At 51.2% G+C, this 21,785-nt stretch overlaps 1 protein-coding gene across 1 annotated transcript in view; it reads right to left on the reverse strand.

The window, feature by feature from the left end:
• Nucleotides 1-21,785, reverse strand: part of PCSK6 (proprotein convertase subtilisin/kexin type 6) — a 144,519-nt gene that overhangs the window by 67,487 nt on the left and 55,247 nt on the right. The window contains exons 7-11 of the mRNA XM_024742731.1: nucleotides 14,905-15,077; nucleotides 10,681-10,893; nucleotides 7,263-7,363; nucleotides 3,246-3,349; nucleotides 1,362-1,479 (exon numbers count right to left, since the gene is read on the reverse strand). Coding sequence (XP_024598499.1) covers nucleotides 1,362-1,479; nucleotides 3,246-3,349; nucleotides 7,263-7,363; nucleotides 10,681-10,893; nucleotides 14,905-15,077 — 709 coding nt within the window. The remainder of the gene's footprint in view (nucleotides 1-1,361; nucleotides 1,480-3,245; nucleotides 3,350-7,262; nucleotides 7,364-10,680; nucleotides 10,894-14,904; nucleotides 15,078-21,785) is intronic.

Raw genomic sequence — 21,785 nt, forward strand, 5'->3', positions numbered from 1 at the left:
TCTCCGGACATGCAGACTCAGCGGCCATGGCTCACGGGCCCAGCCGCTCCGCGGCATGTGGGATCTTCCCGGACCGGGGCACGAACCCGTGTCCCCTGCATCGGCAGGCGGACTCTCAACCACTGCGCCACCAGGGAAGCCCCAGATTTTCTATTTAAAACTACCATACGACCCAGCAATCCCACTACTGGGCATATACCCTGAGAAAACCATAATTCAAAAAGACTCATGTACCACAATGCTCACTGTAGCACTATTTACAGTAGCCAGGACATGGAAACAGCCTAAGTGTCCATTGACAGATGAATGGATAAAGAAGACATGGCACATATATACAATGGAATATTACTCAGCCATAAAAAGAAATGAAATCGAATTATCTGTAGTGAGGGGGATGGACCTAAAGTCTGTCATACAGAGTGAAGTAAGTTAGAAAGAGAAAAACAAATACTATATGCTAACACATATATATGGATCCCCCCCCACCCCGCCAAAAAAAAAAGGTTCTGATGAACCTAGGGGCAGGACAGGAATAAAGACACAGACAGAGAATAATAAAACAGATAGCTAGTGGGAAGCAGCCGCATAGCACAGGGAGATCAGCTCGGTGCTTTGTGACCACCTAGAGGGGTGGGATAGGGAAGGTGGGAGGGAGACGCAAGAGGGAGGGGTAGGGGGATATATGTATACATATAGCTGATTCACTTTGCTCTACAGCAGAAACTAACACAACATTGTAAAGCAATTATACTCCAATAAAGATGTTAAAAAAAAAATCCCAGTGTTTACACCTTAAGCTTATCTGAGTCCAGATAAAAGCGACACTGTGCTGCTGTGCACTCTGGATACTAAACCCTCTCCTGCCACAGAGAAGAAGCCGGGGCTGCCACCCTGGTCCAGGACCAATGGGGTCTCACTGCGGACTCTCGGGGCCGGTGGAGCTGCCAGAGCCACGGCTCCAGCCTCTAGGAGGCCGCTTGGTGCTGCTGTCCATCACCCCCAGCCAGCAGGGCAGCTCCCAGGTCTGGGTGGCTCTGCTAAACCTTACGGCTAAGAAGTTCCAATCCTAGGCTGGGGTTCAGGCTGAGGGATGGACGCCTCAGAATGGAGCAATTGACAAAAGGGGAAACTACAATGACAGCAAAGGGCCTCAAAACAGTACTGGATTAAGAATCGATTCCTTTCCCTGCTTCACAATCCACAAGAAAAAATGCAGACATGTTTACAGACGCACTGCACGCACCCACACACGCATGTCCTCACCGATGTGCACAGGAATGCGTGTGTGAACACCTATCTCCCCCATCCCCGAAATACCTTCCAGCAGAGTCCAAAGGACACACCAGAAGAACCGAGCTCACCTGGGCCTCTTGTCTGTGACAGCGACACAGCTGTGCTGCAGGGGCACCGCAGTCCACTTCTTGGCCTCCATGACGAGGGCGTCCGCGTCTACCAAGCCAAATCCATAGAGGTGGCTAACTGAAAAGACAGGGCCTTCAGACCCAGCTCCCCACTGCCACCACCGTCCGGGGACAGGCCACCTGTGTCCCTCCAGGGCTGCAGGGCCCCTGCCAGCGCCTGAGAGCCCCGGGCCACAGCACCCGCCCTTCTGAGGACACTCCCAGCTGCTTTACTCTCCCAACTCTTTCAGGTCAGGAGTGAGGGCCAGAAAATACGTCCCATTTTGGTGCAAAATAAAGGAAGTGTAGAGGGGGCCTAGTACTTTCTTTTTGTAAGATGAGGGCGAGTTTCTTTATATTAAAGGGACTTCCTGGGCTTCCCTGGTGGTGCAGTGGTTGGGAGTCCGCCTAGCGATGCAGGGGACATGCGTTCGTGCCCCGGTCCGGGAGGATCCCACGTGCCGCGGAGTGGCTGGGCCCGTGAGCCATGGCCGCTGAGCCTGCGCGTCCGGAGCCTGTGCTCCGCAGCGGGAGAGGCCACAGCAGGGAGAGGCCCGCCTACCGCAAAAAAAAAAAAAAAAAAAAAAAGGGACTTCCTGGCATCTGCGCTCCCCGAATTTTGAACCGGACATGAAAAGCAAAACATGCGACACCTTAGTTCACGCAACCACGACGTGCAGTAAGCAGAATGAAACAAGGCTCTGCTCATCTCTTCTGCCATTTGCTCTCCCTGCTGAATTTCTAGGGCATTCAGGGAGAGCAGCATCACCCAGCACACAGGCTGGCCCAAGCTGGTGTTTAATTTGGCCAACGCAGGAGAGTTTCAGAGTTGAATTTAAGAGGCAAGGTCAAGAACTAGATACAATCTCTTTTCCTGTTTAATTAGGCCAAAATTGAAACGTAGGTCAGCTCTTGTTGTAGCACACCACTACCACAAACATTCCTGCAAGACAAGGATGCATCAGGCCTAATCAATGGCCTCCTTATTAAAAGGAATGTCCCTCGGAACTTAGGGCAACAACGCTTGACCTGCATTTTTCAAAGAGTAGTATCAGGCTTGGTGTCGAAATAGCTGGACCTGAGCTAAAGAAAAGGAAAAAACGTCCTCCCTAACATACCATGGCTGAATGTAAATCTTTTTCAAGTATCTCTGGTAAGAAGCAAGACAAACAAAGCCAGTGGCACAGTCCTATAATAACCTGCTCAAGAGGCTCCAAATATCTGGGTTACAAGCCTGGACTGTGGGTTGATTTCATGGTACCTGGGTCTGTCCCAGGCTATAATGGGGATAGAGCCCTTTTAAAACACAAGGGCTTGCTGACAGAAGTTTTGTAGTTGGAAAGTAACTTATATAACTATCTCAATGTCCTCCTTGTACAGGTGAGGAAACTGAGGGATAGTTTCAAAATTGTAGAGCTACCCAGGGCTAAGAATGCAAGTTGTCCTTAGGTGGCATGTAAGCAAACATCATTTATCTTAATAATTATGGATTTGTTTTAATGTGCATTAGAAAAAACATAACTACACATCAAACCCATGATTAACTAGATGTAATAGAGTTTCCTTTTAAAATATACTTCGAGTAAAAAAAAAAAAAAATAGGCAAGCCCATTTAAAGAGAACCATGAGCTCAATACTGGTACAGGTGGCCCCTGACGTGGCAGAAGTCGTGAGGCTCAGCAAGCCCAGAACTTGAGTGACCTTATTTAACTACTGGATTTCTACTTTTCATTCTCGTGACACATAATTAATGTTATTTGGGGGTTCTTTTTGAGAAATTCATGTCCCCGCCCATACAGGCTCCAGGAGGTCAGGACCCACCCAGCCCCAGAGTCTTGGCCGCACCTTTATGACCAGCACCGTTCACCTTCCAGTCGTTTGCTTTGAGGTGGGCCGGCCTGGACGTCTTCACCAGCAGGTGCTGGACGTCCCTCCAGGTCAGCTGGCTGCTGCAATGACACAAGGACAGACGGCTGTACTCATGTGGGTCTGTAAGGTGGCCACAAGGCCCATCAGAGGTGGGGCGTTGGGAGCCAGCCTTGTGCCTGGACTTGAGGAAGCCTCCGCAGGGCTCCCCTCCTTGTCAAGGGTCAACGTCACAACCTCCTTGTAAAGAACGGTTTCTAGTCATCAAACCCTGAGATAAGATAGTACAATGGGCGACCAAAAACCCACAGTGTTAAAGCCTAGCCTTGCTACCACGATCTACCCGAGTCTGTACGAGGCTCTATGGCAAACTCCGGCCCCGGGGAGAGGACAGCCTTACGTATCAGCACGTGTTGGGAGAATCTGGACTAGTCTTTACCACGTGAGTGAGCATTCCGTGGGCCGGGGCATGCCCAGCCATCACCTACTCAGACCCCATGTCCAGGACCACTGCCCACACACTAGAATTTGAGATTTTAGTAATTCTACGTTAACAATATATTCATTTTGGTGCAGAGTAGAAACATTTCATTAAAAGAACACTTGCCCACGATTAAAAATGCAGAGATGAGATATCTTGGACACTAAGATACATTTGCTTGCCTTTTCAACACTCCTCAAAACAGGATCCACCTGACAACGATGCTCTCAGAACCCTGCTCTGTCCACAGCGCTAGGACTGCATCACAGACAGGAATGGGAGCTCCCTGGGGACTTCCCTGGCGGTCCAGTGGTTAAGACTCCGTGCTTCCACTGCAGGGGGCATGGGTTCGATCCTTGGCTGGGGAACTAAGATCCTGCAAGCCACACCGCACAGCCAAAAAAAAAAAAGAGCGGGAGCTCCCTGGACGTGGCCTTTGCCACCTCTTCTTAAAGAGCGCCTTTCCTGGCCAGTTCTCACAGGCATCCTTCCAACTGCCCACTCTTTGTGTGTGCGTCTGCAAATACATGTAACATAAAATGCGCCATTTCAACCGTTTTTAAGCGTACAGCTCAGCGCCATTAAACACATTCACCGCGCTATGCAGCCGTCACCACCGTGCGTCTCCAGGACGTGATCATCTTAACCCACTGAACCTCTGCCCCCATCACTCACTCACTCCCCATCCCTCCCCGAGGCCCCTGGCCAGGCCATCCTACTTTCTGTCTCTATGGATTTGATGACTCCAGGTGCCTCACAGAAGTGGAGTCCCAAGGTATCTGTCCTTCTGTGACTGGCTTAGTTCACTCAGCATAACGTCCTCCAGGTTCGTCCACGTTGCGGCAGGGGTCAGAAGCTCCTTCCTTCTCAAGGCCGGATGACGTCCCATAGACCACATTCATCTATCGATGGACATCTGGGCTGCTTCCACCTTCTGCTATTGTGAGTCATGCTGCTGTGAACGTGGCTGTATAAATATCTCTTCGAGTCTCTGCTCTCAGTCCTTTTGGGTGCACGCTCACGAGTGGAATTGGTCAATTATATGGTAATTCTTTGTTTCATCTTTTGAGGAGCCATCACATTGTTTTTCACAGCAGCTGACTATTTTACTTTCCCAACAAATGCTTTGCCTGCTTTAGTACTAGAAGCTCACCTGTGGCTTGAGTCCTGGGGGGCCTGTGTACTCCTCCTCCCTGGGGTCACCGGCTCTCCGGGCTCTAGCCCTGGCTTCCCGTGATTTCTCCACCATGTTTTTGACACTGTGCTGGTCCCCGGCCAGTCAGTGGCCTCCTGGCTGCCTATCCCAACTGTTCCCATCAGTACAGTTTCCAGACCTTTTCTTGGCACAAGCTGACTTGCTATCCTCCCCTTATCCACTGCCCTCCTGAGGACCACAGCCAGCCTCACTGTTAGAGGAGGATCTGAGGCCCCGAGTGGCCCACGGCCTTGCCCTCTGGTGGAGAGGTGCACGCACAGGCTTTGGATTCCAGACGGCAGATGTGCCTGCCGCCCTTTCCCCTGCTTGGCCGGGCTCGTCACCCCTCACATCCGCAGGGTCCACTCAGGATGGAGAAAGCCAGCCCCCCGGGAGCTCAGCACAGATGCCAGGAAGCCTGGGTTTCAGAGCTGATACAGAAAGGGTTTAGAAAGGGAGGATGTGAGAAACCATCTTACTAGGAGAAACTCCATTTCATTTTTGATGATAGTAATGAAATCACATATATAGTTGTATATGGTGTTTAAAATGTTTTTTTAAATGAAGAAGGGATTGCTAGGCCTTGGGGGCGGTTCTCACACATAAGGCTCTTCCTTCATCCTTGTCACATGCTGCCCGCAGGCCTCCTGCACCCCCGAGAGCTTCTCCCCTCAGGTGACCTGGCTTTGCCCGGCCTCCTTCCACAGCAAGATTGCTGCACACGTGAGCAGCTGTCCAGATACTACCCCGGCCTCCAAAGCCCCTCAGCTGAGGCCGGCAGTGCCCCTGGTTACACCAAGTTCCTTCCTGGACCAACCCTATGTGTTTACATGCTCTAAGTGGACGCTGTTTCCAATGACGTGTGTTTGACCTACCACCTGTGAAATTCTGAGGATGAGCTAAAATGATGAGGCAGTGATCGGGGAATTCATGAGTCCACAGGCCAAGTTTAATGGGACAATCCGGCACAAAGCGGGGTTTGTTTTCTATTTAGTTTCAACTAACAAAACTCCTTCCATGTTTCCAATAAGGAAGGAAAGAAAATATAAAACAACCAATCACCAAGTATGTGAAAGCGACTTCCCACCCAAGCAACTATTTAGCATTTTTTAAATGAGCCTCAGGACACAGAAGCTATCATTTTGGCCTGAAAATCAAAGATATTTAGCTCTTTCTTTGTGAAATGGGTAGCATTTGAGTTTTACGCTCTTTCGCCTGATGCAAATCAACGAGCAAACATACATAATGAGAAGGATTGCAACAACCCAAATATAACTGCTGAATCATTTAAAATCTCACCTGTGGCAAATGACTCCTTCAAAGGGCTGGGTTGTTCTGAGCCAGTTTTGATATTTAAACTAAAATCTGTTTTTGATCCCATGACTGTATGTGTAGTAGGCTCTCTTTTTCTGAACCATCCACCCATTGACAACTCTAGGGTTTTTATTCAGCTTAAAGCAGATAAATCATCACCACCGTATTGTCAGCTTATGAACTAAAGTTGACAAAGGACAGCTGTATCAGCCTAAAGTGTGGTCTGGGGGTGATATGAAGGGCAGGAGACTGTGAGCTTGAAAACGGGAGAGAAGGGAAGAAGCCACTCATGCTCGTTAAGGAGAAATCCTGACGTGAACCTGGAGGACACTATTCTGAGTGAAGTGAGCCAGACACAGAAGGACAGACACTGTGTGATCCCACAGATTTGAAGTCCGAGAGGAGTCAGGTTCATAAAGACAGAAACTAGAACGGTGGTTGGCAGGAGCTGGGTGAGGGGGAAATGGGGAGTGTTATGGGCTGCATTGCGCGTCCCTTCCCCAAAATCACACGTTGAGGCCCTGATCCCCAGGACCCCAGACGTGACTGCATTTGGAGATGGGCATCTGTAATTAAGGTGAAATGGGGTCATTAGGGTGGGCCCTGATCCAACATGACTGGTGTCCTTATAGAAGGATCTAAACACACACACACAGAGGCCACGTGAGGACACGGGGAGAAGGTGACCACTGACACGTCAAGGAGAGAGGCCTCAGAGGGAAACAGCCTTGCCGACACCGCGATCTTAGACCTCTAGCCTCCAGAACTGTGAGATCGTACGTTTCTGTTGTTTAAGCCCCAGCAGACCACACAGGAAGCTATCTGATGGGTACAGGGCTTCCATCTGGGCAGATGGCTGGCGGCAACGGTCACTAACAGTGAATGTGCTTAACGAGCGTCACCCTTAAAATGGTGTGTAAAACATAAATTTTACGTTATGTGTATTTTACCACAATAAAAACTTTTTTAAAAAAAGGAAAAGGAGGGAAGGTAGGTGGGAACTTACTTTGCTTCCAGCGCCAAGGCGATGATGCCGGCCACCATGGGGGCTGAAACAGAGGTCCCGGTGTGGCCATCGGTGCAGCGCTGGCGCAGATCCGTGGTCACCTGGGCGGGGGCAGCAAGCAGCCGGGTCAGAGGCTGCTCAGGACACTGCCCCTGGGCAGGCGTGACCTTGGCCCCAGGGATGGAAGAGGTGCTATGCAGACACACCTCGGCAACGGAGGTTTCTGCGTGTCTGGCACCCCCTGCAGCAACACGGTGATGGCGGGGTAGGAACAGGGGGTCAAGGCCACAGCCCCCCACCACTGCAGATGCAGCCCGAGACTCAACAGAGAGACAGAATGAAACAGAGGGGCCTCCACGGCAAGACCCCCTGCCAGGGCCCCCATCAACAACCCCCAAGTCACTCCAGACTTCAGAGCAGGGAAACACGTGCTGGTGTCGTCTGGCCCAGAGAGCATCTCTGCCGTGAGCCAGAGATCGGCCATTGGTCAGAGAAGGTCACAGAGCACTCTCTCCACCAGGACGTCCTCCCAGGTAGCTGACAGTGTCCCAGAGCACCCAGTGCTGTCTGCAGCAGGAGCTACACCTGTGCCCCTCGGTGATGGGGGTGGACACTGATTCTGGGCCTCACCACAGTCCAGCCTGACTGCACCTTCCCTTTGAACTGAAACAGAGAAGCACGCGTGGGTACAGCTGGGAGACGCCTGTTGTGCTGGACGGGACACTGGCCTTAGTGTGACTCCCATGCATTTTGCAGGTGGAACTAGGGCTACTAACCAGCTGAACTTAAATCGGGGATGTAATTACAGGGCCCTTAAAAGTCTGTCAGAGAGATGAGGCTTAGGAGGGACCTGACCCTCCCTGCTGGCTTTGAAGAGGGTGCTGGGGGGACAAAAGCCAGGAACATGGGTGGCCCGCAGAAGCTGGGAACAGCCCTCGGCAGCCAGCCCACACGGAAACAGGAGCTCAGTCTTATAACCACCAGGAACTAAGTTCTGTGAACACCCTGGATGAACAATGAATGGATTCTCCCTCCAGCCTCTGGAAAGGAACGCAGCCCGGCCAACACCTGGACATCAGCCTCGTGAGACCCAGTGGAGGCTGCAGCACTTCTGGCCCACAGAGCTGTGAGATGACACGGCTGTGCTGTTTCCAGCTGCGAAGTTTGGGACAATTTGTTATGACAGCAATAGGAGACTAATATACCCACCAACTGTAAGCCTCCAGCAACCCATCTGCAAAACCCTCGAGAACGAATTTCCCCCGTGGTAACAGTCCAGATCCTCTTCCAAACACAGCATTTTCCTTCCTCATGATTCAGCTGGGCTGACCGTCACCAGTGAGAGGGATCCAGCCCGTGTCACACACACAGAGGAAGATTTGACAGGGATGCTGGTGGAGACCAGCCTCCTCCCCCCACCTAGTTCAGCAGGACCTTGACATTGGGGAGGGCAAGGGAGCAGGGTTGAGGATGCAACCTCTCTGACCCCAGGATCTTCATCTGCAAAGGGGCTTAATGCCACGGGGCTTCTGCGAAAGCACAGCTGGCACCTGGCACATACTCGTACTCAGTCAAAGGTGGCCAGTGAGGGAAAGTGAGATTGTGTGGGCAGGACACCAAGCTGCCAAGAGCAGGTAAGGCCCGTGGCTGGCTCTCCAGCCTCAGAGAAAGGGGCATGAGCAGAGGGGCCTCCCCACAGGGAGGGGACGGCTGAACCAAGGTGGGCAGCCCCTTCCTGAAACTCTACATCCTGCTTGGTACTTGGCTGTGTTCACTGAGTGAATGAATGAGGGAGAGATGCCGCTTTAGGTGCAACTTATTTGATCACAAGCCCTGTCTCAGCACCGGGCAATCCCTCGCAGGTCGGCACTCGCTGGATTGTAGCAACGGAAGAGGACGAGGGGCCCGAGCTCCAATTTCCATGGACACCTGCCTGAACGTGCAGACGCGAGCTGCCCACCATCCAGGGAAGGGGCTCACCCCCTGGCAGGGTCTCTAAGGGACTAAGGGACTCAGAGCAAACACCCGGCCTTGTTGAGTTGGGGGAAAAAACCAAAACCAAAACCAAAACCACTTGCCACCCATACTCCCAGGGACGAGCACCCGGACAGCATCTGCAATGGAGCATGATTTTCTCTTTCACCCTCTGCCCAGCGACACCCTTCTTCTTACCATACATTAGGGCTCAGAGAATGTTTTTTTAAAAAGAAAAAGAAATTAAGGCATTTTGTAGCTAAGGCGTGTGCCCACGCATGCACACGTACACGCTTGCAGATGCCGTGTGATTAATTAAGCAAATAAAGCTGCAAGCCCTGCTCCCAGGGATGGGGAATGGCATCCACCCAGCACAGAGTCCCCGGCACACAGCACCTCCCTGCCCCCTCTAGCCAAGGCCTCTGTCAGGTTCTGCTTAATGAGACTCCAGCAAGTCCGTGTTCAAATGAGCTACATTCCTAAATGAACAGGACACCATTCAGAATCTCAGCCCCATCCCAGGGGTGCACAGTCCAGTAGAAAAGAAAAATAAATTAATACCTTCGTGAAACAGCCCGGGCTGCTGCCAGGCTGGCGGTGGGAGGATAGCGGCTGACCTTCTCACTGGTGCAGAGCAAATCAGGGAACGGGAATCCTGCATGCTCCCACAGAAAAATGTAAAAATATGCCTGCAAGTAATGTCTAAAGATGTGGCCAGGCAAAAGGAGAAATGAAAAGACGCCAGTGAGCTTTCAGGTTAAACCAGTTGGCCAGCTCCACGGTCTCCTTTTTTTAAAGGTCTAAAAACCATCTTAACGACTGTGCATTTGAATTCTGCATTGATTTCAACTTGAAACCCTCCCCTCTTACATTTTTTCAAAGTAGGAAAGCACGTAGGGAAGGAACAAGCACAAACTTCACCCATCACTAAACTAAAAGTTACTTTCTAAAAGATAAACCGCACTTATGTTCATTGAAGTGAGCGTAACCGACAGAACCACTCTCAACCTGAAGTGTCTGGAAAAGTCCTTTTGTGAGGAAGGGAACACCTAGGACACCCGGATTTCTAAACTGTTTCCGTATAGAAGCAAGACTTTCTCACTCTGTTTTGCACGTTGAAACTGAACTGGCCAGTTGGATCCCAAGCAATGTGACCACAGAACATAGAAAGCTAAAAAAAGACACCATGCTGAGAATACACCCCTTTCTTAAAGGCTATTTTTAGATCCCTAGAGACAGAGAGGGTTTTAATTGGTATTCTGTGCCAAAATTAGAAAGGCAGGGTCTGAGGAAGGTTGCCAAGGGCCTGGGGTTTACCTTGAGGCACAACTAGTTCCCTGACGGCAAGGCTGGGCCCGGGGCCAGGTACACACTGCCCTGACTGGCCCGTCCTCCTGAGAATGGGACGAGGAGCTCATCCCCCGGGGTTCCGCCGAGGACTCACGATTTTGCGCTCGTAGAAGGCCCCACTGCTGTAGGTGGTGGCCAGGGTGGACGCACACTCCTCTAGGTACCAGGGCTTGTAGCCGTTCTCCGTGGTGCTGCTCACGGAGATGGTGTAGATGCTATTGGTGTAGCCGTCGCAGGAGCAGTGGTCCCCCTCTCGGCCGCCGTTCCCCGACGCCCAGACGAAAATGGAGCCCAGGCCCTGCCGGCCCTGGAGGGGAGAGGACAGGCGTCAGCCCACGTGGACCCCCAGCTGGTCTCACCCCTGTCCAGTGTCCCCCTCCGCCCCTGAAGAGGGAGGGGGCCGAGGAAGATGCACTCAGACCAGACAGAGGCCGCCCAGTGTGTGGTCTGTGGGCTGATGGGCTCTGGCGTTCCAATTTTCATAGTGTTGGCGGCAACAGCCATGACACCATAGAATCACAACGTCATACTGAGAAGCTGGCCCAGAAAGTCCTCCCTGTTCTTCACGGGAAAATCAAGGCCCTCACACAAGCTGCTCTGTCCCAGAGCAACACCAGTAATTTCCACTGCAATGATCCACGATCAGAAAGACCAAGCAGCGCCCCCAAGTACACTGAGATGAAAGCTGACGGCTGAATTTATGACATTAATTTTTCTGGCGGAGGAAGAGGGCAAAAGTTCCTGAAAACCCAGCTGCAGAAGCATTGTTCCTGGAGAAGAGCTCCTTGAAAAGCGGTGGGCCCAGGATTTGCAGGAACAAGGGCCAAGGGCCAGAACACCCCGGGGCCATCCTAGGAGAGTGCCCCAGGGCTTCCCCATGGGTCAGTGTTGAAGCGGCCACACTGCTAGCGCAACCAAGGCCAGCGGCTTCACCTGTGTGTAGGTTTTCACATTTAAGGACACACACGTGACAGCAAGTCTCTGTAAGACAGTAGCAGGTCAGGGGAGCTCCTGCAGCCTCTCCAACCCACACCCATGGGATCCAACCAACACTCATCCCAGCCACAAACACCAGCTAAAGAAGAACACCAGTTCCAAGACGGAACCGACCCGTTCGGTCTGAAAGGCTGGACCGTTGGTGGGCACAGCCAGCCCCAGAGAGAGGTGCCAATACCCATCTCCACGTGGGCTGGTGGCTCCGGCATCCTTGCCAAGGATACTCCTGTCCAAACATACAGGAGGAAACTGACACTCAGGCCCAACAACTGGCCAATTTAAAGAAAATTTTCAACAAAATCCTACAATTCCCCGTAGCCCAACTGAAGCCCTGCTTCTGACAGGATGCCTGACACACCCTTGGAGCTCAAGTCCACGCGGACTGAGGGCACCCACCTGCTCCAGAAGCACCAGGACACCCCACTTTTGGACCAAGTAGACCACAGGTCCCCACCCTTTTGTGCCTATTTGTCTTCACTCCCACATCTGCACCAGTTCCAACCTGAGGCTCCAGGGACAGCCCAGTCCCAGGGCTCAAAACTGCCTCCATCCACTCCGTTTTCCACATCTCGAAGGTAGACCTGCCCAAACGGCCAACAGCTCGACAGAAAGGTTACTTACAGTTAGCAAAAATGGCAACCTTCTGGAAAAAAAAGGCACAAAGGACTAAGGACATGCGTGTGTCTGTGCCCATAACTACCTGTAGGAAGAGATTAATCAGAAGCTCGTTCAAATCAACGAAAATTGGAATGAAAGGGTGTTGAACCCATCAGAGCCTGTCTTTATTTCACCTCCAACTCCCCACCTCACTCCAAATTGTTTATCAAAGGCTGTCATTTTGCAAAGCAGAGCAAGCGACCTTACTGCTCCAGCAGCATGGAGAATGGCCTCAAAAAGCACTTCTCACACTTGTGAGGAGAATCCCTGGGGGTCTCGCTACATCGCAGACTTGGGCTCAGCTGGTGCAGGTGAGCCCAAGATTCTGCACTTCTGACAGGCTCCCAGGTGATGCCAGCTCTGCTGCTTGGGACCCCACTTTGAATAACAGAGGCCTAAATGCCAAAAACTTGCATCTCTTCACCTTGCACTTTGCAGGTACCACTAGACCCATGAGTTCTCACAGGCATCAAGGCGTCCAAAGCCTCTTTCCCTTCTGAAAACAGTTTCCTGGAAAGGGAACGTGGGAACGAGGCAGAGGAAATACCCAGGTCTGGGCCATCTCTGAGGACTGCATTTTCGCTTTCCGGGTCTTCTGTTCCTATGGAAGCCACAGGACAGAGGCTCCAGGGGACGTTTCAATCCTGGCTATGAACTTGCACTTCTGTTCAGGAAGCCACCACACCTCAACACCATCGGAACGTATTTGAGCATCTTGCCTGGGAAGCGGAGACCTCATCCATGGACTCAGAGGGCTAGCAAATGCCCGGCATCTGGACAAAGCCAGTGCTTTCAGCCACAGTGACACTGACTCTCCCCTTCTGGGTGACAAGCCACACGAGGACCAACATCAAACACATCTTTATGCCAAAGTACAGGGTCTGATGTCTCCTACCACCAACCCACACCATCTACCAAAGATGAAGTCAGATTTTAGAGAAAAAGGATATAGGTGACAAACAGGGCATCGAGGAGGAAAAACAGATGGGAGAATGTGGTCCGGTCTGAGATCATCAAACCTCTAGGAGGATTTTCAGTGACAACTTCAGACAGCTGCGATCTAAGGCTCCCTACGTGGCATATTTTATTCAGAATGACTAAAAAAAAAAAAAAGAAGTGACTTCAGTATTTCAAGAAACTGTGACAAGAACCACATGGTTCTCTCCGCACCTTCCACACTCCCCTGAGGGCTGGATGAAGCCGGTGTTGCTCAGAATTCAGGATTGCTCCTCTGTGGGGCACCACGGGGGGATGGGCAGAGGGCGATAAGGGCTGCTTTCACTAGAATCCTCGGGTACTATTTTATTTATTAACCACATTGTAATCATGCATGGTTTACAATAAGGTAAGAACTTTAAAAAAATGTTTAAAAAATATAGATAATAAAATGGGCTTGACCTGGCCCCCCGTCCTGTTTCCTGTAGAAGTCAGAGGTATAAACCCTGCCTTGGGGATGCCTGGACCTCCTGACCCAACCCTGCCAGCATCGCCGGGCCTCCCAGGGCCACCCGGACGCTGACCACAGCTCTGTGTCTGCTCCAAGAAGTTGTCCTCGCCCATAAATCTGCCTTGCCACCGTGCTTGTAAGAGCTGGGACATCTCCAGGCTTTTCTGACTCACAAGGACCCAGAACTGATGACCACAGAGTGACTGGGCTGGACCTCCTGAGAGGAGCCTGCCAGCCTCCTCTGCTCCCCCTCAGCCGGTGGGTGGAGGGCCCATGGTCAGATGTTTGCTTGGTGTAGCCCCCAGTGGGGTCCACCCCAAACACACTGGGCTGCGAGCTGGCAGGGAGGGAACATGGCCAAGACCTGCTGCTTCGGGGGTGCTGGGTGAGCACACTCCCCATGATGGACGCAGACAGCTCCACGGCTCGGGGTTCGTGTGAGCAGGTGGGCCGAGGCCCAGACACCCCTTCCACCTGTACTGTCCCAGTTAACAGGCCAGGTGGTTAGTCTAGGATCCCCACCACCCACCTGCATACACCCCTCAGCTGGGGGCAGTCAGGCTCCAAGGCTCAGAGCCAGGGGGCTGGTGAGTGACCAGCTGGTACTTTCCGGAACAGCTACTCTGTAATGAGGTGATGTCCTTCTGCTCTCATTGGTGGATGGTCACTTCCCTGAGCCCCCAAATGACTTCTCCCTCGCTCTGGTCCTGGCACCATCGCCGTCCTGCTTTGGGGCTCTCCCCTGTGCCACTCTAATTTTGTGTGTATGCTGCTCGAATTTATTTATTTATTTTGGGGCCACACTGCACGGCATGTGGGATCTAGTTCCCCGACCAGGGATGGAACCCACGCCCCCTGCAGTGGAAGCACGGAGTCTTAACCACTGGACCGCCAGGGAAGTCCCTCAAGTTTATTTATTGTTACCTATGTGACAAGATTTCTTCTTACCTATATGACATGTTGGTTGTTTGATAAGACATACTGCGAAACAGCATGAAGATGGTCCCGTATTTGTTTCTAAAAAAGGTGAGTGAACCCAGTTCCTTCCATATGCATAGAAGAGTTAAAAGAGCATTTGAAAGATCATCTTTGGGTTTGTCGGATTGAGAGTCTTTTTAATATTCTTTTTGGCTTTATTCCTTCTGATTTCTCACTGTTAAATATTTTCACTATTCCCCCCATCCCTGAGGCTCCCTCGCAGCTCTGGGTTACTCACACCTTTTTAATGCCGTACTCGAAGGCCTGTCTGGCCAGTCGGCCGGGCCCGTCCACCGTCTTCCCGTCGTCATCCGGCCCCCAGCTCGCGCTGTAAATGTCGATGTAGTTGGGTCTGATGCCCAGGGACTTGGCCTCCACCACGTCGGTCACGTCTCCGTCCAGCATGCGGATGCCTGGAAGCACAGGCCCGTGACAGTCGCATGGAAGGTGGGTGGGTGGGGGGTTCCATGCGGATGTTGGTCCCGCACGGCCACTGGTCCCCGTGTGGACCGTGGTCCCTGCACAGCTGTCCGGGGAGCTGGGCACAGCATCCGGGCCCCATGCTTAGCTGGGACACCAAGCTACTGGAAACTCCTGCTCTTAGAACCTCGAAAGTGTACTCAAACACAATGTCAGAGACAGTCACGGCAAAACAAGAGTGAGATTAGGCCCGGGTGACATCAAAAACTCAACGAAAGTACTCACAGCCACATGGGTGCTGACCGAGGAAGGGGCTGAGGTCATCAGAGAACCAGCTCCTTATAGCTGGACGGCCTTAAAAGGGAGCAGCAGAGATAGATTTCAACACCATCCGCTTTACCTGCCAGCTCTCCATCTATTTCCCTTCCCCTCATCCCTGCCTACCATGGACTGAATGCTTGTGTCCCTCCAGATTCATATGCTACAGCCCTAACCCCCGAGGTGAGGGCATCTGGAGGTGGGACTTTAGGAGGTAACTAGGTTTAGGTGAGGTCAGGAGGGTGGCCCCAGGGCAGGATTAGCACCCTTCACTGGCTTCCTGTCCCCTCCACCGTGTGAGGACAGCCACCACGTGGGCCTCATGGGGAACCAGTGGGCCAGCACCTTGATCTTGGACTTATAGCCTCCAGAACTGTGGGACATAACTGTCTGTGATTTGGGCCTCCCGGTCTATGACCACCTGAGTGATTCAGAACCTCAGGTGCCTGGCAGTACACAGCGTGGGGATGCCACCATCGTTCAGACACGGAGACTGCAGCACAGGACAAGTGGGGGTAGACGCCTTGTCACCCCCTCACCCACGAGAGGGACATGGGGCAGGTCACGGGGGAAGCCCCGCTTTGACCACCAGTCGTGACCAGCTAGTGACTGCAAGAGCTACCTTGTCTCACTAAGCTTCTGTTTTCTATGAACTGTGATGATGAAAATGATTGTATCTATAGAGGTGCCATAAACACTAAAAAAGACGGTTCATATAAAGTGCCTGGAGTGCAGTAAGTACCCAGTGTGTGTCAGCAGCTAGTCTGACTCCATCTGTAAAAACGGGGATAGTGAAACCTACCTCCGGGGGTTGTTAATAACTACTTTTTACCTTTATTTTTAAAACATTTACTATTTGACATGTATGAAGGACTGCCTGGCACAAACATGTTAGTTATAAAGCCTAATAAAATAACAGACACACATGAACATTCATCTAGGGAAAATATGAACTTGAGCCACTGTGGCCTCAACCCAAGTCCTGCCCCTCACGGAGGAAACTGCTCAGAATTTTGGACTAGTCTTTCCATTGCCTTTAAAAACGGGTGTTTTAATACAACTGTGTGCATGATATGCTGCTTAGCTTTGCTTGTACTGGGCATTCACCCTTTCTTGGTTACGTATGTTGTAAACATCTCCCAGTTGATGCCTTGTCTTCTCACTTGTTATGGTGTCTTTTGATAAAGAGAGGTTCTTAATTTCAAGGACGTGGGAGCCAATTTCCCTTTGAAGGTCAAGGGGGTTATAACGAGGGCCAAATCTTTTCTGGGTTTGTGGGCATCTGTCGTGGGGTGGGGCCACTTCTGCTGCATCAGCTCATCGCACTTTCTCCTTTCTCAGATTTCTGGGTGGACGAGGAGACTCAGAGTAGCCCCAAGTACCATCCTTCTCAGTTGCTAGTCTATGTGCCCAGGGCCTTCGTCTCTTTGGCTGCATCAGAGACACTGGGCCCAGAGGCTCTTGGAGCCACAAACCCCAAAGAGAGGCCATAACCAGTACAGGACGTTGGCCGTGTGATGTGGCAGAGGTGGGGCCCCAGGCAAAATAAAGAGCAGCTCACAGCTGGGGGAAGAGAGCAGGGGTCAGACAGTCCTGGGGTGGAATCTCATCTCGGCTGCGTGTGACCTTGGCCCAGGGTCTCAAACTGTCTGAGCCCTTGTTTTCCACAAAACTTACCTGCCAGGGTAGTCGGCGGAATCAAATATTTGTTAAGGCCCTGGAGCCCTGTGCTTTTTGAGAAATGGCAGCTGCTTTCTTTATGCCCTTCTATTTGGCAATGGATTTTCCAGGGCAAGAGACCCCGCCGGTCACACTGTAGCCACAATCAATTCCGATGTCCTAGGGGTGACATTTAACCTGCTATCCTAGGGCTTCTCCATGCCAGTGATAGGTGTTGGGATGCCTCTTTTTGAACAAGAACAAGATGCCAGATGACATCTAAAATAAGTAAAAACATAAGACCAGAATGCTTTCCCAACACTTCTCACAGTGCTCCTCAACTTGGAGGAAGAGTGACTGACATGTGAGAAAGAAAGCATAATGTATTTAGATTTTAATGAAGCATCTATTTTCCCCAACACTGACAAGTTGCCAACGAGGAAAAGGTAAATATTTTCAGTGGAAACCTGCTGTTCCAATATTAGCTTTAAATGCGAATGGCTCTCTGGAAACGCCAAACTGAAGGAAACAGTCATTTCTCCAATGAAAAGATAAAGACCCATTTCCCATAAACTGTCAGGTACAAAAATAATGTGGACAAATCATTTGGATGGCAGATCCACTCATGGTTGTTAGCGTGCTCACGACTCAGCAGTGGGCTGGGTTCAGGGCTCCCAGGGGAGGATGAGCAGGCCTGAGCCGTCCACTCCAAGGGCCTGTCTGCAGCACCAGGTGGGAGGAGTGTGAGGAGGAGGAGAGCGGGGCTTTGCAGGGCCCGAAAGGTTTGCGTTTGGGTGGACACCTCCTAGTGCTGCCAGAGCTCAGCCCCCCAGGGAAGAATCACACAGCCTGCCTCGCAGGAAACAATAAACTTTCCATAAACTGGTCTGCACCCAACAATAGTTTCAAGGCCCCAGGAGAACCTGATGAAAGCAATGATTTTACAAGACTCTTGATGAAGTTAAAAAAAACCAACTGGGACTTCCCTGGTGGCGCAGTGGTTAAGAATCCGCCTGCCAATGCAGGGGACACGGGTTTGAGCCCTGGTCCGGGAAGATCCCACATGCCACAGAGCAACTCAGCCCGTGCGCCACAACTACTGAGCCTGTGCTCTAGAGCCCACGAGCCACAACTACTGAGCCCGTGTGCCACAACTACTGAAGCCCACACGCCTCGAGCCTGTGTTCCGCAACAAGAGAAGCCACCGCAATGAGAAGCCCGTACACCACAACGAAGAGTAGCCCCTGCTCGCTGTAACTAGAGGAAGCCTGCATGCAGCAACGAAGACCCAACGCAGCCAAAAATAAATATAAGTAAATAAATTTATTTTTTAAAAAACCAAAACACATTTTTTTTCATAGTGACCCGTCCTTCCTCCCTTTTCCTGCTCCTAACTTATGGTGGGACTTTGCAAACCACAGGCTTGTATAAGGCAAGGCAAACCCGTGGACATGCAGACGCCCATGTGAAGCAGCCCGGGACACAGCATTTCCCCTGAAAACGTCCTGAAGAAGTTCCATGTTCAAAGGCAATGGATTTGTCTTCTATGTCTGTGAGTCTCTTCCTGTTTTGTAAATAAATTTATTTGTATTTTTTTTTTAGATTCCGCATATAGGCGACATCATATGATATTTGTCTTTTCCCAAAGGAGAAAAGGGTGGGGGATAAATTAGGAGTTTCGGATTAACATACACACACTACTAAATATAAAATGGATAACCAACAAGGACCTGCTGTACAGCACAGGGAACTCTACTCAATACTCTGTAATGACCTATATGGGAAAAGAATCTGAAAAAGAATATTTATATATAAAATATATATAAAACGGAATCACTGTGCTATACAGCTGAAACTAACACAACAATGTAACTCAACTGTACTTCGATATAAAATAAATAAACAATTTAAAAAAAGTAAACAGGAAGATCAGAGTGTGCTGGTTTTGGAGACGGGGTCTTTAAAGGGGTAATTAAGCTGAAATGAGGTCACACGGGTGGGCACCCATCCAACATGACTTGTGTCCTTTTAAGAAGAGGAAATTCTGACACGGACAACACAGACTAAGGGATAACCACGAGAAGACACAGCGAAAAGCAGCCGTATGTGCTGGTCTAGAGAGAGGCCTCAGAAGAAACCAGATCTTCCGACACCTTGATCTTGGACTCACAGCCTCCATAACCAAGAGAAAATACATTTCTGTTGGTAAGCCCCAAAAAAGGTAACAGGAAGAACACACACACACACACACACACACACAAGAAGTCAGCCGGTTATTAATGTTTGCAGGAAGGCAGGGGAGCAGGACACGGGGGCCACTTTTGTTTATTTACAAGTAATGTATTTTGCCTTCAGCAAACGAATGGCAATGCTAGAGCAATAGCGGCAAGTAAAATGAGATTGTTAGCTTCCTGAGTGTGACAAATAGGCCTCCCCAACAAATTTTGCTCATTAATTCTGAGTTTATTTTCATAAATCCACAGAGAATTGGTTTTTGTTTTTTTTTTTTCCTCCCCCCACTAAAACTACAGTACATTCTGTTCTACCAACAGTCATTCTGGGCCAAGTGAGGTTGCAACAGTTGTTTAGAAATGTTAAAAACCTAAAAGGTTTCTGTTAACTCTCATTATGGCCTAAGACAAACAGGGCTCTCAGATCTCTAAATACACCCACACGTGACAGCCTCCTCCTAGGACCCGGGGCGGGGGGCATGGTCGGCCGGGTTGTGAGCCACATCTGCACTTGCCATTGTCACACGAAGTGCCTGGAGACCCGCGGCTGATGGCCAAGCCAAGTTTCCCCTGGCCTTCTGCTAGTTTCCCAATCTCCCTCTGTAGTGGAAACACAGCTAGAGCCAGCGGTGCCCCAGGGAACTCACGGGCCTGTCCTGCCACGGAGCCCTGGGCCCCTCCTAGGTAGGTCTTGAACCGGGTCTCTTATCTTCTGTATTCTGATGCTTTGACATCTTGGGGCCTTGCTGACCCTGCAGGGACCGACACCCCCATGCCCCAGGGCTGGCCAGTTCCTGGATATGGTCCAGAACTACCCCAGGAGCACATCTTTCCTATGCAAACCAACCAATCCAGAGCTCACACCCCCAAGCACCCCCCTTTATGGGGCTTTTACACTTGGGGTTACTCTCCACCTGCCCTAATCACCCCAGGGCCAGATACCATACAACCAGGGGCAGCTCCTAAGCCCTGAAATGATTCAAACTAGCCCATCCTAAGCCTGCTCACCCCACCTCGCCCATTCTTTCCTGCAGAAACCACAATAAAGGCTGAAGCCCACAGGTCCCCTCGCTCCCTCTGCCCCCTGACCAACCCTGGTGCTTTTCCGCGTGTCCTCCACGCCAGGCATAACCCATCCTCTTGGGAACTGTGAGTAACAAACTCTGTTCAATGGCCATTGTCTCCTGATCTATGGGCCTTGTCATACCTAAATAGTAATGAAATCTCTATTTTAAAACAGGTCACTCTTTCATAATCAGGTTCTGCTGGTTTTTCAGAGAACTATAAAAGAGTGGAAGAACCTCAGCAATGCTCTAGAGATTTGAAACACAGACTGACTTTCGTGGTCTCTCCACCAGGGAGCAGGGGCCAGAGAACAAGGCGATCCAGTGAGAGCTGGCAGCTTGGGACAGGGGACAGAAGAGCATGATGGGGACCTGAGTATCCATCCTGCAAGTGGGGACACGAGGAGCCCTAGCGGATGTGCACCTGTGACAAAGACGTGAGCACATGCCCTGAGCTGGCCTTTGACAGAGACCAGAACACGGTGGTGATAAGACAGTCACACCACCCAGAACAGAGGCCACCGGCTTGTCACGTAGGCTTGGATGTGCTCCCTGTGCTCTCCCCAGCCTTCCTCACACACCCCTAGAAGCAGAGCTGCTTCCCGCTCAGTGTCTGTGAGGACAACCTCAGGAAGTCCAGCACGCAGCCTAGAACCGGCTCACCTGTCCTTGGGGCGGGGGGCTGCAGGGCAGCGTGGCGGGGGCATGGCCACCAGGGGGACACGGTGCAGGAGCTGTGGCCACGCTTGTCCCTCTCCTCCTTCTCAAGGCTCCTCTTAGCCTCGGGGTACCACACCCAGCAGGCGGGGAGTCTCTGATGAGAATGTGGGGCTGTAGTTGCCCATGGTCACTAAATCCCCCCAAACCTCACAAGGCATTTAGAATTCTCCTGCAGTGGAAAATGCACTTGGAGCCTTTGAAGATTAAATTGTAGCTTAGGGCTTCCCTGGTGGCGCAGTGGTTGAGAGTCCGCCTGCCGATGCAGGGGACGCGGGTTCGTGCCCCGGTCCGGGAAGATCCCACATGCCGCAGAGTGGCTGGGCCCGTGAGCCATGGCCGCTGAGCCTGCGCGTCTGGAGCCCGTGCTCCGCAACGGGAGAGGCCACAGCAGTGAGAGGCCCGCGTACCACAAAAAAAAAAAAATTGTAGCTTAAACTGTCCTCTTAAAACACTCATAAGCCTAAACTGCTTAATGGAAACGCTAATGAGGCTGAATTCTGTAAGTCTGAATTAACATAATAACTAATACATGGGCAAGGATTAATTTAGCCGTTATGTACCTAATAGTCTCATGTGTGTGAAAAGAAAGGCATGATTCAGTTCCCCAGTCAAAACAGAACAAAAACACCAACAGGAACTGGCCTGCTGCTGTTTCATTTTTCCTTCCCAGAAACAGAGTCAACAGACTGAAAAGATGCACGTCCTTCAT

Source organism: Neophocaena asiaeorientalis, unplaced genomic scaffold, assembly GCF_003031525.2.
Source record: "Neophocaena asiaeorientalis asiaeorientalis breed wild unplaced genomic scaffold, Neophocaena_asiaeorientalis_V1.1 scaffold155, whole genome shotgun sequence".
Taxonomy (NCBI): Eukaryota; Metazoa; Chordata; class Mammalia; order Artiodactyla; family Phocoenidae; genus Neophocaena; species Neophocaena asiaeorientalis.